The sequence below is a fragment of the Pelecanus crispus genome, chromosome 3, assembly GCF_030463565.1.
Source record: "Pelecanus crispus isolate bPelCri1 chromosome 3, bPelCri1.pri, whole genome shotgun sequence".
Taxonomy (NCBI): Eukaryota; Metazoa; Chordata; class Aves; order Pelecaniformes; family Pelecanidae; genus Pelecanus; species Pelecanus crispus.
In genome coordinates, this window is record NC_134645.1 from 53,393,094 (window position 1) to 53,407,264 (window position 14,171).

The following is a 14,171-nucleotide window of genomic DNA, read 5'->3' on the forward strand; positions in this document are numbered from 1 at the left end:
GATGTAAAATAATACCTACTCTGAATGGTAGCATTTTCCTCAGGCATGGGTAACTACAGTAATTGCTTTAAGCATTAGTTTATATCTAAAGATTGTAGAGATGAGCTTTCTTTCTGATAGACCCACGTCAGCAACAGCTTAGAGCCAGAGATGAGGCTGAGCTGGAACATCAGTAGTTAAGACCAAATGCATGATTTCATCCCCTTGTACATGTTTTAGAATAAAAGATTCATCTCGTTCCTGGGATTTTCTGGGTTGTGTGTTTTTTGGTTTTGGGTTTGGGGGGGGTTGGGGTTTGGTGTGTTTTGGTGTGGTTTGGGTTTTTTTTAGGGGTATGTGTTTTGTGCATCTGCTTGTGTTTCTTGAAGGAGGGGAAAATGAATACAGATCTCCAAACTTCTGAAGATAATTCAGGGTTATGAATCCCAGGTGCTAGAGTTTAGAGTTGCGGTCTAAATTTGGAAGAGGACTTCCCACCCAGCCTCTTTGGCTTTCTCTGAAATAATTGAGTTACTTTCAGCTCTCAAGGATCTGCTGTGTGCTGAAGATGTACCTCTTGCTGTATTTTGTCAGTCAGTCCCCACTCAACACTAACACCAGGAGTCATCTCATTTTTTGGTCACTGTTTCTGGCCCAGGACAATAAATTCTACTGTAGCGACCAGGTGCCTAAAATCAGAATTCTATGATACTGAGTGGCAAAATCTAAGTTGTCTTTGTAAACCTAATCTCTAGAACTCGCTCACTCCTGTCAGGCACTGAGCATTGTAGCTGTGAGCAAGCAAAGCATGCAAGCGTCTGCTTAACAGGGACTGCTTAGAGTTAAAGTTCATTATGTGCTGAAGTTATTTGCTTGAATGCCAGAGTGTTAGCAGGTTGCAGGATTACACCCTAATAGAAGCTTATTCTTTGCAATACAATTTCTTGTGCTTTGTTAGATGATATTATATAACCTACCTCCTCAGCAAAAATGACTTTCACTTCCAAAGATGACAGATTTCATTCTAAATTATATTAACATCGTTCAGTTCGAGCAATCTGAATACATTTAACCATTTTCCAAGCAATTCAGCTACCTTCAGCTCTCTTGTACCTGCTGTGCTGTTCAGTATGCCACGTAGACGCAAGCGTTTAGCTGGGTTCAATGGAAAGTAAATAGAAGAACTTGCAGCACAGCAGGTGCAGGGAAAGGGGTTAATTAGTAATCGAAGGACAAACAGTTCTGCTGAGCGGGTCCCTAATATTAGGCCTAAATGTTGATATCGGGAGAGGGTAGAAGTCCTCAGCTAATGAAATATAAAAAATGCAGTATTAAATGATTTTTGAAGTTTGGGCTTAATTTCTCTTAGCCAGTAAAAGTTGATTTTTTTCCTCTACAAAATTAGAGTGAGTCTCACCAAATTTGTGACAGAAATTGTTGGAAAAAAGCCAGTAAATATATCATTAGAGATACCATCTTTACAATTCCTGGGAGGAAAGTCTGGAATATTTTAGGAGTGCCTGTAAAGCTCTTATCATCCCCGTAGAACAAAGATTTTTGTACGTTACTTAAGTAATGGATTCTTAAATAAAGATCCATGTTTCTATTAACTAACGAAGCCGAAGGCTAACAGTTGGACTCGATGATCTTAAGGGTCTTTTCCAACCTAAATGCTTCTATGATTCTGTGAGCATAGTTCCATTGACCTCAGCAGAAATGTATTAACTTACATTTATAGCCTTAAAAATATAGCCTTGTAAAGTCAGTTTTCTGTGTATATTCAGAAACAAGTGAATGCTGTCAAATATATATTACCTAGTTGTTTTCACTTGCTTTTAGTAAGAATGAAAAGGTGTTTGTCCTTATTAAGCTGAAACTTTCTTCGTAGATACCACTTTGATATCAGTCCATATGAGGATGTCTGGCCTGCCATTTTTGTCTACATGGTTCACCAGTCCTGTGGGACAGCCTGGTATGAAGTATATGATTTATTGCTTTAATTCTGTTATTTGTGTGTTTGTTTTTTAGGAAATTTGGAGATCACTATGTTCTAATTCAACATCTTACTTTCTTTAAAGTTTATTTACTATGTCTGGTCTGTACAGGGCTGTAGTAAGCAGGCTGGATTTCTTGTCCCAGCTTCTTTTTCTTCAGTGAATAAAATTCGGGAACAGACAGGTAAAAGAACTCATGATATCATCCAAACAGTTGTCCTTCCAATATATAGGAGTATTGTTTGGTTTTGAGATGAGATTGCTTTTCAGACAGAAGATGGTGAAGATATTAAAGGCATTCTTGCCAAAAAGGAGAGGAAGGTCCATGAATACTGATTTTTCAAATACATAGTTGCTAAACTTAATATAGCATATGGTTAAAATAATCCAAGGTTAGTTTTTATCTTGCTAAATATATCAGTTACTAGTGTGGTGGGTTGGCCCTGGCTGGATGCCCACAAAAGCTGCTCTATCGCTCCCCCTCTCAACTGGACAGGGGAGAGAAAAAATATGACAAAAAGCTCGTGGGTCGAAATACGGACAGGGAGAGATCACTCAGTTATTACCACCATGGGCAAAACAGACTTGACTTGGGGAAATCAGTTACATTTATTACCAGTCAAATTAGAGCAGGATAATGAGAAATAAAAAACAAATCTTAAAACACCTTCCCCCCACCCCTCCCTTCTTCCGGGGCTCAACTTCACTCACGATTTTCTCTACCTCCTCCCCCCAAGTGGCACGGGGAATGGGGGTTGCAGTCAGTTCATCACACGCTGTCTCTGCCGCTCCTTCCTCCTCAGGGGGAAGACTCCTCACACTCTTCCCCTGCTCCAGCCTGGGGTCCCTCCCACAGGAGACAGTCCTCCATGAACTTCTCCAATGTGGGTCCTTCCCACGGGCTGCAGTTCCGCACGAACTGCTCCAGCGTGGGTCCCTTCCACAGGGAGCAGTCCTTCAGAAGCAGACTGCTCCAGCATGGGTCCCCCACGGGGTCACAGGTCCTGCCAGCAAACCTGCTCCACCGTGGGCTCCTCTCTCTCCATGGGTCCACAGGTCCTGCCAGGAGCCTGCTCCAACGTGGGCTTCCCATGGGGTCACAGCCTCCTTGGGGCACACCCACCTGCTCCGGCGTGGGGTCCTCCCCGGGCTGCAGGTGGATATCTGCTCCACTGTGGACCTCCATGGGCTGCAGGGGCACAGCCTGCCTCACCATGGTCTTCACCACGGGCTGCAGGGGAATCTCTGCTCCAGTGCCTGGAGCACCTCCTCCCCCTCCTTCTTCACTGCCCCTTGGTGTCTGCAGAGTCATTCCTCTCACATATTCTCACTCCTCTCTCCAGCTGCAATTGCTGTTCCCCCTTCTTAAATATGTTATCACAGAGGTGCTGCCACTGTCATTGATGGGCTCAGCCTTGGCCAGCGGCAGGTCCGTCTTGGAGCTGGCTGGCATTGGCTGTATTGGACATAGGGGAAGCTTCTAGCAGCTTGTCACAGAAGCCACCCCTGTAGCCCCCCGTGCTACGAAAACCTTGCCACACAAACCCAATACAATAAGCATCATTGTGCATTAATTATGGAAGTGAATGGTTTTCAGATGAAATGTTTCATTTATTATCCTTTCTCTCAGTGTCCATTATTATTACTAAGATCAGTAGTCTCTTGGCTAAGTATGTCCCATTGCTAAAAGAAAGGAGCTGCTCCAAATTATGGACAAAATCTACAGATGGGCAACTGAAAGGGGAAGTACCTCCCTGCAAAAAGGAGCAAGATTTGGGAAAGATTTGCTGGTGACTTGTTATTCTTAGCAACTAGATGAATCTCCATGCAAGCATACAGTCAAACCTGAGGGTCTTTCTCATGTTGTCTTCAATAATGCAAAATATCTGTTCTAAATACAGTTCTCTACTGCTCAATGTAGCTTGTTTCCATTTCTGTCTGAATGGCTGTGGAGGCAGGATTGGGGTTCAGATTTTCAGCTAAGTTCTGTTCTTTTCCCTGTCTGTCTCCCAGTCTCTTTCTTTCAAGGTGTAATTTTGATTGGAAAGAATTGATATCTACTTGATGTTTTTCAAATGAGTCTCAGCTTCACATATAAAGTTAAAGAAATAAAAGTGAGGAAAATATTGTAAAAGGAGGCTGTTGGGAGTGGACTTGTATTTAATTTCTGAAACAACAAAACTTCTCAACCCTCTGAAACGAGTACAGCTATTTTAAGACTCAAATTTGATTTTTAATATATTGAGGAGTAAGGTTGTGCCTTTAAGTATACACCTATGTAATGTATAACTGTCCTGTCCAGGGAGGATTTTGGAGAAAAATCTATGATACTCGCTACATTTTCTTTGCTCTTACGAAGAAATAGTCTTTTACTGCTTTAATCAACTATATAAAATACAGCAGTGGAAGACGTAATAGTATTCTACGTTGAGGTATCCTTGGTAATAATTTCCCCTTTTGCTACAACTGTACTATCCCATAGTAACCATTGAGTTGATATGGGATGTAGATGACTCTTGTGATACTCTGAATTATGATGTACTATTTTAAACAGTAGTTCTAACAATTGTTCTAGAGCTGCCTGACTTAACTCTCTAGAATTAAAAAAGAAAGCCTAAAGCTTTTTTTGAAAGACTATATGCCTCCATTTTTACTAGTGTCAGACTAAGGCTAAGAAGAATGATTACGTTGCTCAGCACACAACCATAGAAATACATTTTTGTATCTAACTGGCTCCGTATACTAGATGTGTTTACATGTTTATGTATAGGTCAGAGACATTCAGCTTTGTTTTCTCAGCCCACATGTACTGCAAAACTAGAACATTAATACCGCTTCCCTGAGATACCCAAGAAATTGTCAAAACATGGAACTTAAAAAAAAGTCAAACCACAGTAACAGGGGAAAAAATTAGAATAAAGGAAAACTGATCTGTTTATGAGGGAAAAAGGCAGTGACTTGGGACTCTGGCATCTTCAGTTCAGTTCTGGGCTCAAGTGTAATATTCCCTTTTCACCCCAGGCAGCTCAGATTACGTAATTAGGAATTAGGAAAATTAAAATCAGGAAAATTTTAACTGATATCTAATCTGTGCCTGAATTTTCCATGTGTAAACAAAAAGTATTCAACTTTCCTTTCAAAGGAACATTGGTAGCTTAAGTCTATTAAATATTGTGCAGAGCTCTGGTACTACAGAATATGAACTCTCTCAGAGGTGTTTTTGATGAGCCCGTAAACCAAACATAATTACTTTATTACTGCTTTTTATTATTACCTTAGTGAAAATACTCTTGATCATAAATTCATTTTGCTTGTCTGTATTAATAGCAAAAATATAAGAAAATTTCTTTAAGAAATAACCCCATAAATGCAAGAGACTTGGGGCATTTTCATGGTTGACCGGCAATTACTTAACAAAATATTGTTTGGTGAAAAATGAAGAAACAGTGAAATGTGAATTTCTGTTCATCTGGCCAAACTAGAAAAAAATCTTGAAGTCTTGAAAAAAGTAAAATCTTCTTCTTTTCATTATGTCAATATGGAACATCTCAACTTCTTTTATTCAAAACAACAATTTGACTGAAATTTTAATTTAAACAGGATTATTTCTGATGCTTAAAAAAACCCCTAATTTTCTGTTTTGATCACAAATGATGTTTTCAAATTGTCCATTAGATGCAGAGTTTCACTACTTAGCAAGTTGACTAGATAACAATTTAAAGAAACCACGCTTGAAGTTTCTGGGAGCAGGGAAGGTTATGCAATTGTGTTGCCTGAGCTGGGTAGCTTGACATATGTTCCAGAACTTCACAGATTAAACCAAGACCATTGTCAGGTATCCACGCTCCCTTGTCCTTGGCAAAATTTGAATGACTCTTGTAATCAGTGAGTCATCCGCAATGAGAGTCAATCCTAGCAAGAAGAGTAAATCATAGAGCATCTTTTGTCCTCTGTTGGTTATTTTTCCTGTTCTTATTTCTTGTCTCTGACCAACTTAATTTCTTTCTAGCTTTGAACTTGAAAAGCTATGCCGATTTACTATGTCTGTAAAGAAGAATTATCGCCGTGTGCCCTACCACAACTGGAAGCATGCAGTTACCGTTGCACATTGCATGTATGCCATACTGCAGAACAACCAGGGGCTTTTCACTGATCTAGAGGTAGGTGAGATGATTGTATCAGTTAGTAGACCTCATCAGAGGTATTGGCCGTCGTAGAAGTACATTTTCTGTGCTAGAGTTTTACTGTCAGCTTGGGCAGAGTGTATATAAAGGTCCCTGCAGAGGAACGGGTGTGAGTAGAAAGCCTGAGGAAGAAGAAGTTTTCAGATTCCTAATCCTCGTGTTTCCTTCACGTTTTTCAGGTCTGCCCACTGAAGAAGCAGTAGCAGATTTGCTACAAGTCCCTGTCCATGTTTTGAGGTTCTCCCTACCCACTTACAACCACAGTCTTTATTTTAATTATTTAACTAACTGTCCTAGATCTGTACTAAGGGGAGGGAAACACCCCGGATCTTGAACCCTGTGAGGTCTGGGATATCCTGAATAGGAAGACAAGGGTTGCAGAGACGGTTGACATAGGTGAGTAAAGGAGAAGAGTAGAGAGGATGGAAGGAAAACAGTTGTCCAAACATGCTAATTCACTGATTAACTTTTATTATATAACAGTTTTCCTTAGCATGCTTGTACATATTTTAAAGATAAATGCATAGTGTTTAAAAAAATCAGGAAAAAAAATGCTTGGAATAATTCACTAACTGGAAAAGTTATAATCATAAAATGGAAGGCTCAGAATTGCTAGATGTTAATATACACTATGAAGAACTGTCACTTGTTTTTTTTCTGGATTATGGTAGGTGCAATTGGGATTGCTGTCTATTACTACTACCTGAAACTTCTGACTGGGAGAACCTGTTTTCAGTTTTGTATAACTTTGCCAAATACTAGCCATTTGGGCTGTAATTTTCCAAGCTCCGTGACTTCCTCAAGCTGATTCATTTGGGGAAATTTCAGCCAAAATTGTTTGGCTCTTTTAAAGAAACACGCTAGGAGAAGTCAAGTTTTTGTTCAGCGTATAAGAGTAAAATAAAATTTGGTATCTTCCATGTGACAAGGTCTAGTTTATTCTGCTGTAAAGCAGGGACTTGAAAATTGACACTGAAATAGGAAAGTGGCATTTGCCAGGCATATCCTGAAAGTTGGCAACGCTATATAAGTTTGAAACAATCAGTATTCCTTTAACAACAAAATCTGCGGATTGCAGCTTCAGGGAATATTTAAAGCTCTGATAACATTCAGTACTAAGTAAGTAGTAAGCCCCATTTTTTTGGAGACACCGAGTAAGAAAGACAGGGAGAGCAAAAAAGACAGGGAGAGCAAAAGAGGCAGCTGTTAAGAAAGATGGAAACAGTCTTTGTTCCCTGCCAAACTCCAGCCAGCCTTCACCTGTTTGAATGCCTTATCCCAGTCTATGTTCAAGCTCTTTCTAGCAGTCTCCTCTCTGGAGACTAGAGATGAATCCAACAAGAATACAGGAAACTCCTGAAGGAGAGTTTGGGCAACTAGGATGGGCTGGTCTCAGGTGAGGGATGAAGACATGAACCTCGATAGACTTAGAGATGGGAAGAGAAGTATGAAACGCTGTAAAGGGGACTCTGATCTAGAGACAAATAGATCCAGCAGTTGGCAGTGGTCAGAGAGTTGGGATCCAAGCAGGGACAATGGGTACGTGGTCAAGAGCACTGGTATTAGGCATTGTATAATCCTGAAGGACTGAGACAAGAATGACTTCCCTGGGATGTGAAGACTGGGACAAGCCAGGCAAAGAGAACCATCCAGTACAAGGGACAGACTGATGAGAATTCTAAGACTGGAAGAAACACAGGTTGTAAAGGATGCAGCAGGAGAATTAAACTTGTGGGGGAAGGACAGAAAAGCTTATGCCCACTAGATGTAACGTGTAGAACAAAGGATTCTGAGACTCATCTTTCTTTTGCTGTCAGAGACTGTTTTCCAAGTCTATTTATTGGTTACATGTCTTGCCCCTCCTGATAGTAGTGAAAAGGGGATACCAGCTTCCTACAGCTGGTACTGCATGACTTCAGGTAATATAGGTTTGTGTTATGGTCCTAAGGGTTCCACTTCTGCTGAGGATCTGTGTGGATGTGTGCTGCTGCACCATCGGTTTTATTATTTGCTTTTCAAAAATGCACTTCACAAGATGCAATATTGAAAAGACATCATTAAAAATAAAAGTGAAGGATTTAAAATAAAAGTGAAGGTCTCAAAATCAGAAATACAGTTAGGGTTGCTACAACCTTAATTCTGCATATTATATATTTGTGATGAAATCTTCAGTTACATCATTGTTTGCTATTTTTCCACAGAATCACGTGCCTCAGTACAGTATACAGGTTGGATATTACTCATTTAATAGGTGGTTAATCAGTATTCTTCTTCTGCTTCGTTTTATAGCCTTATCCTTGTTTACTGAACACTCATCAGAACCAACTATAAGACAGAGCTGTTAAGTCTATAAAGAAATTTTTGTGATACTCCATGCCGACAGTGACTGCTTCACAAACATTAATGAATGTGTTTTGAAAACACACCTGCTGTGTGACAAACTTTTGCAAGTGTTCATGTACTTTGTGTACTGAAAGAGAGCTTTCAGGGACTCCATTTCTTCAGGATATTAAGAGTTATTTAAATAAAAAAATCACTTACTGTCTGTCTTTGTTTGCACTTGCCGTTGTCCACCACATTAGTGAATTCCTAGGAAAAGTTTCACCTAGGAGACTTGGTCAGTGTCTTCGAGGAATGTTGCAGAGGCAGGTCTAGCATCAGACTTTGGTGCAGCTGCCTTGACCAGGAGATCATACATCTTATGTATTTCCTCTCCCTCAATAACTGCTCTTTTTATTTTTTTAATAAACGTGGTAAGGATTCAGTGGATGACCAGACTATCTGTTTAAAACTCAGATTTCTTCCTGAAGCAGAATCCCTCCAATAGTATGTGATTGTGCAACAATGTTTTTTAAATTCTTAATATAAATAAAAGGTTTGAATTACAATTGGACTGAGAATTTTTAGTTCAGCACATCCTCACTTTCATGTTTCTTGCAATTTTAAGGATGTTTCTCCATGTGCTTTTTGAAGGCAGCGTAAGCACAGTGCAACTTCTACAGTATATTGGGAAGAGAGTGACATCTAGGGGCAGGAAATACATCTTACTTTTCATGTTTATCTCAATTTGTTTGTAGCGAAAAGGTCTTTTAGTTGCATGCCTGTGTCATGACCTGGATCACAGAGGTTACAGCAACAGCTATCTTCAGAAATTTGATCACCCCTTAGCTGCTCTCTATTCCACGTCAACAATGGAACAGCACCACTTCTCGCAGACTGTGTCCATCCTGCAGGTAGGATTATTGAAATTGTATCTTCTGTGCAGTAAAGTCCAGTGGTGGAAATAGGAGTCACATCACTGCCCAGCAGATTTTCTGAAGCATGCTTAATTTAATTTTTGGATTGTAGTGCTGATTTAGAAGAGTGGAAGATTTATTACAGCAAGCTGGGTTCCACAATTAGCATCCCAAGCGTTCAATAATAGTGCACAACATAGCTTTCCCAAAATCTTGATGTTATGAAAAATATTCTGTATTTGAGGGTCTTTGCTTATGGCCTTCCTTTGGAGCTTTTAGCTTCTGGGTCAATGAGGGTTTTTCCTATGACCATATGGAATAGGAACTTTGAAAATGAAAAATCAATTTCTCATTTACTTAGATATTTCCAGCATAATGTGCTTCAACAAAGTCTTCATCCATCCTGGAATTCTGAATAAAAAGTCAAGTACTGGCAAAAGTTTGCATGAGAAGCTTGAAAACCTGCTGTAATAAATTCTGTGAACATTAAATGTGTGGCATGAAGAAGGAATGTTAATGTTGCACGCGTGAAAAGTTTAAACTTGTTTCATTATGTTATCATGTGCTTTTTTGTTATTCGGCACTTTGAAATTAAAAAAAAAACCTGAGTAAGGTAATATTCTATGAAAGAGAGTTACTAATATGAGGTAATGCGTCTGTATGTTTAATGAACAGAAACCTACAAGAAAGCATGCAGATGCATTTTGGGAAATCCAGGTGTCCTATTGACACGCAAATATTTTCTCATCAGTGAAAATTTTTTTCATGCTCAATTAGAAGAGTGAGAACTGTCACCTGTGAAACCACTGCCAGTCCGTAACATACCTGTGCTCACTGGTTTTAGTTTACCATGCACACACTGAATGCACAGCCTTACCAAGCTACTGTGCCGCTAATTCATTGTTAACTTTTCTTTCTTTCTGGTCTTTCAGGGCGAAGATATTTATTTTCTTAAATACCTAATCGCCTTTTAGGAAAAATGCATATTCTGTATTGTATTCAGAAGCACATCTTGTGATTATGGTCTTAGGTATCATATACATTTCATCAGAGAATGGAAGCTGTATCTCTGAATGCTCCTCCATGTAGGAGGGTGTAATTGAATCCTTCAGTGGTGGTATGGCATTAGATTTTTAGTATTGATTCCTCATGTGAGTTTGTGCACAGTGAGCAAGTTCCTCAGTCGCTAACACTTCTCTGTCCCACTATGGCTACGTGAACCAGACCTCAGTCATTCTTCAAAAACCATTTTGCATTTTTTCTGCAGAAATGTTGTAATTGGTGAAAGTCCCATTTGTCAAGAAGGCAAGGAACCCTTTTGCTTCCCTGCTACCTCCTAGCCTTGGCCATCATTGTGAGTGAGGAAGGGGAGATTGGTGGTCAGGGCTGTAGAGTGGATTCAGACACTGGCTACCCAAGTGCCGATGGGTGGTGATTAGCAGCAAAGGCAGATTAGAGCAGCCTTTTGGACTTGCTTTTTTTCATTTGAATCAAAAAGCCTTAGGGAATTCCTGGACTGTTAGCAAAAAAAAAAGCCAACCACCCCACCAAACCCTTCAGGGTTTATCTCAGTGAGTTTTAATTTTGTGTTAGTTAACCTGCAGTACTTTTCACTGTTTGAAACTTTATAGCTGCTTTGCTCGTCCACCTGCAGTTCTAGTGTACACCATACTTACCAATACAGACGATTGTATTCACTAGCTTTAGCTCAGCAGGGAAAGAATAAAATTTTAGGAGCTGTGCTTTGCATGTACTACTCAAAAGCCTAAGTGACATGCTTAGAAATGGCTGCTTCTGTCAGCACTTAACAGAATCAATTCTTTTCTAGTAGAATGAACAGAAGTTGTCACAGTGGTCTTCCTGATAGTGCGACTTCTAAAGCCTAAAGAATAGAATCTAGAATAATTTAAATATTAGGACAAATAGCCTGTTCTTGTGGATTAGGCAGCAAGGTTGGGGAGGAGAAAGGGTCCCCAAAACCCTAAATCATGAAAACTAGTACTAGTCATTTCATGCTCCCAAAGTATTGATGATGGGTTAAAATGTTCTGAACTTTCTTTCTTAAATACCATGTTCTATGACTTAGAAGTCTGCCAAAGGAACATTGAGACATAGACGGATTGTATTTTCTATTCATTATTCACAATAAATCTACTTGTCCAAGTAAAAATGTTGAAAAATGACGTGTATGTTCCGGATGGTGAGAGAAACCAAGCCTGTTTGTACCACGGAGGGTTTATTTTGAACAAATTATGTAAATGCTTGACAAAAGTCAAGGAAATGTTTTATGAGCTTCAGCCCAAATGCCAATTAAATGTCAAAACACATCTGCATTTGATGTATTTAATAATATTTTCTGTTTGTGAATGCGCACACCTTGACATGGCTGGCTCATTCTTTCTTATTTTTCTCTGTTTCCTCTCAACAGTAGGAATATTTTTGACAAGTTGTTTTCCAAATCTTAGAGACAGCAAATAGTGTTGACTTTTCAAAATGTGATATAACTTCATGAGCGATCACAGTACATGGATATTGTCAGTTAAATGCGCAATAATACATAGTGGAAATTGAAAAGGGATGACAGTGGCTTGTTGCCAGAGCCTCCATAGTGGAAACCATTGTTTTCAGTTTATGAGTCAGTCAACTCATGGTTGAACAAAGCAGCTTTTTCCCCTAAGTGTTCATATACATTAAAATACTGTAATTAACTTTATTTCTGTAGAGAAAATTGTATCAGCAAATGCAGCAATTTCAGGCACACTTCATTTGGAAGACTATGAAAACAAAATTATTTTAGTACTTTAACTTGGATATTTCCTTATCCATATTATGTATTATGCGGTATCAAAATTGTACTTCAGAGTGAATCAGACACTCGGTTTACCAACTTGGCAATGCAATATTCTGGATCAAGATTGAATCGCAAGTTCCCAAGCTAATACTGTCTGGAAGTGCTGTGTCTGTATTGCTTATAAATCAGAGAAGAAAAAGCTAGCATTTTTCTCTATTAATCCCTTTAGGCTTCAGAAGGAGCAGTCCCAAAACCAAATCAGTGACTTTAGTCATAGGTTTCATGACAGTATTTAAAAAGGAAAGATAAAAATGGGAATTTCAGGCTGTCAGCATTTGAATTTGCAACAAAAATTGTCATTGGGCTGTAAAACCGTTGTAACCTGTCTGGTGAAGTGAAGACTGAAATCAGAATTAGAGCTTGTGCTTTTTATTGGTTTTTTACTTTTTCATAGCTGGAAGGGCACAATGTCTTCTCCAATCTAAGCTCCAGCGAATATGAGCAAGTACTTGAGATCATCCGGAAAGCCATCATCGCCACAGACCTTGCCCTGTATTTTGGAAATAGAAAACAGCTTGAAGAGCTGCATCAGACAGGAGCATTAAACCTGAAGAACCAAGCCCACAGGCAAGCAGCAAACCAGTATTAGTTCACTAGTTCAGCGTTTGTCCTAGGAAGAAAAACCTTATTTTTGCAAAAAAATTTCTGTGTGCACAGTAGTTTTCTTACATATGAGATTTCTAAGACCAGCTGTGTGTAAAGTTCCAAATATGTAACAGTAATTTCCATTGTTTTATATTTGCATGTCACTGCCTTTGGATGTCATCTGCACAGTTCAGTGACAGAATCATCTGCAGAGGAAAGTTAGTGCACAGGCAGTTAGGTGATGGGGTAAAAGGTACAGTGCAATAATTACTTAGTTTTATTTTTATGTCAATATTTTTATTATTCTGTCAACATGCTTTTTTGGAAAGAATTCTGGTCAGATCTCAACCTTTGTGAATTAAGATAGCTCTAAGTTTTAAAAATACACGAGTGCGTATATTCATATTCATAAATAGATGACTCTCTTTGTCCACGTAAACAAAAACATAGTGCACCCTGGATGAGAGATGTGTCTCATAACAGGCTTCATTAAAGTGCTCCTGCAGCCCTCTGAGCTTTACTGGAAAGTGGATCCTGTCATTAATCTAATGCAGGGAAAAATTAGAGAGGTAATATGGGAAAATATTGACTCATGATTCTGATTTCTTTTCAAAAAGGAACTTTGGTACTTGGGTGTTCTTTCTGAGGAGTTTCACAGGGGTTTGCCAGTAGTTTTGAATAAATTATTACAACACTGTAGGAAGGGCAGTTTTTAAAAGCTTATTTCCCAGTATGGAACTGAAGCTTATCGGACTTGAAATAAACCTCAGCGTCTTAAAAAGACAAAGATATAGTAGCTTCTGACAATCTCAGAATGAAATTTACCAGAAAGCTTGAATTTAGGGTTTATAAAATTTAAATAGGATCACAACTATTTAGTGTGTGATTGAATATTCTATTATGTTTGTTTTTTTTTTTTTAATCCTACCTGCCCTCAGCATTTTCAGTGCAAAGCCATGTGCCCGAAGATAGGACATCAGTTTGTAATGTGGCTAAAGAATCCAAGACTTCTAGTTGGTATCTGTACATGCAATGGAATGCTAAATTTGGCCTCTACGTGGCTGATGAATCCTCTTTCTTCATTCAGGGGAACTGCACTTTGCCATTTATCTATTGATTATATTGTGTATTTGTGTATTTTGCCTGGTATATTTGCCTGTTGGTACAGTTGTAATGACTGCCATCACACTGGCGTGCCAGTTAGCAAGTCGTGTGCTTTTTTCATGGAATAGGCATTATTAACAAAGATGCAGGTGTCCTGAAGTGTCATCTTAAATTCTCCATTGGGTGGAAAACACATTAATTCATTCATTATTTTACCAGTTCTCTTTATAAAACTTAG

The 14,171-nt window shown here is 39.0% G+C and overlaps 1 protein-coding gene across 1 annotated transcript in view; it reads left to right on the plus strand.

Moving 5' to 3' along the window:
* Positions 1 to 14,171, plus strand: part of PDE10A (phosphodiesterase 10A) — a 197,001-nt gene that overhangs the window by 167,626 nt on the left and 15,204 nt on the right. Inside the window, exons 15-18 of the mRNA XM_075707658.1 lie at positions 1,868 to 1,951; positions 5,983 to 6,133; positions 9,235 to 9,390; positions 12,639 to 12,811. Of these exons, the coding sequence (XP_075563773.1) occupies positions 1,868 to 1,951; positions 5,983 to 6,133; positions 9,235 to 9,390; positions 12,639 to 12,811 (564 nt within the window). The remainder of the gene's footprint in view (positions 1 to 1,867; positions 1,952 to 5,982; positions 6,134 to 9,234; positions 9,391 to 12,638; positions 12,812 to 14,171) is intronic.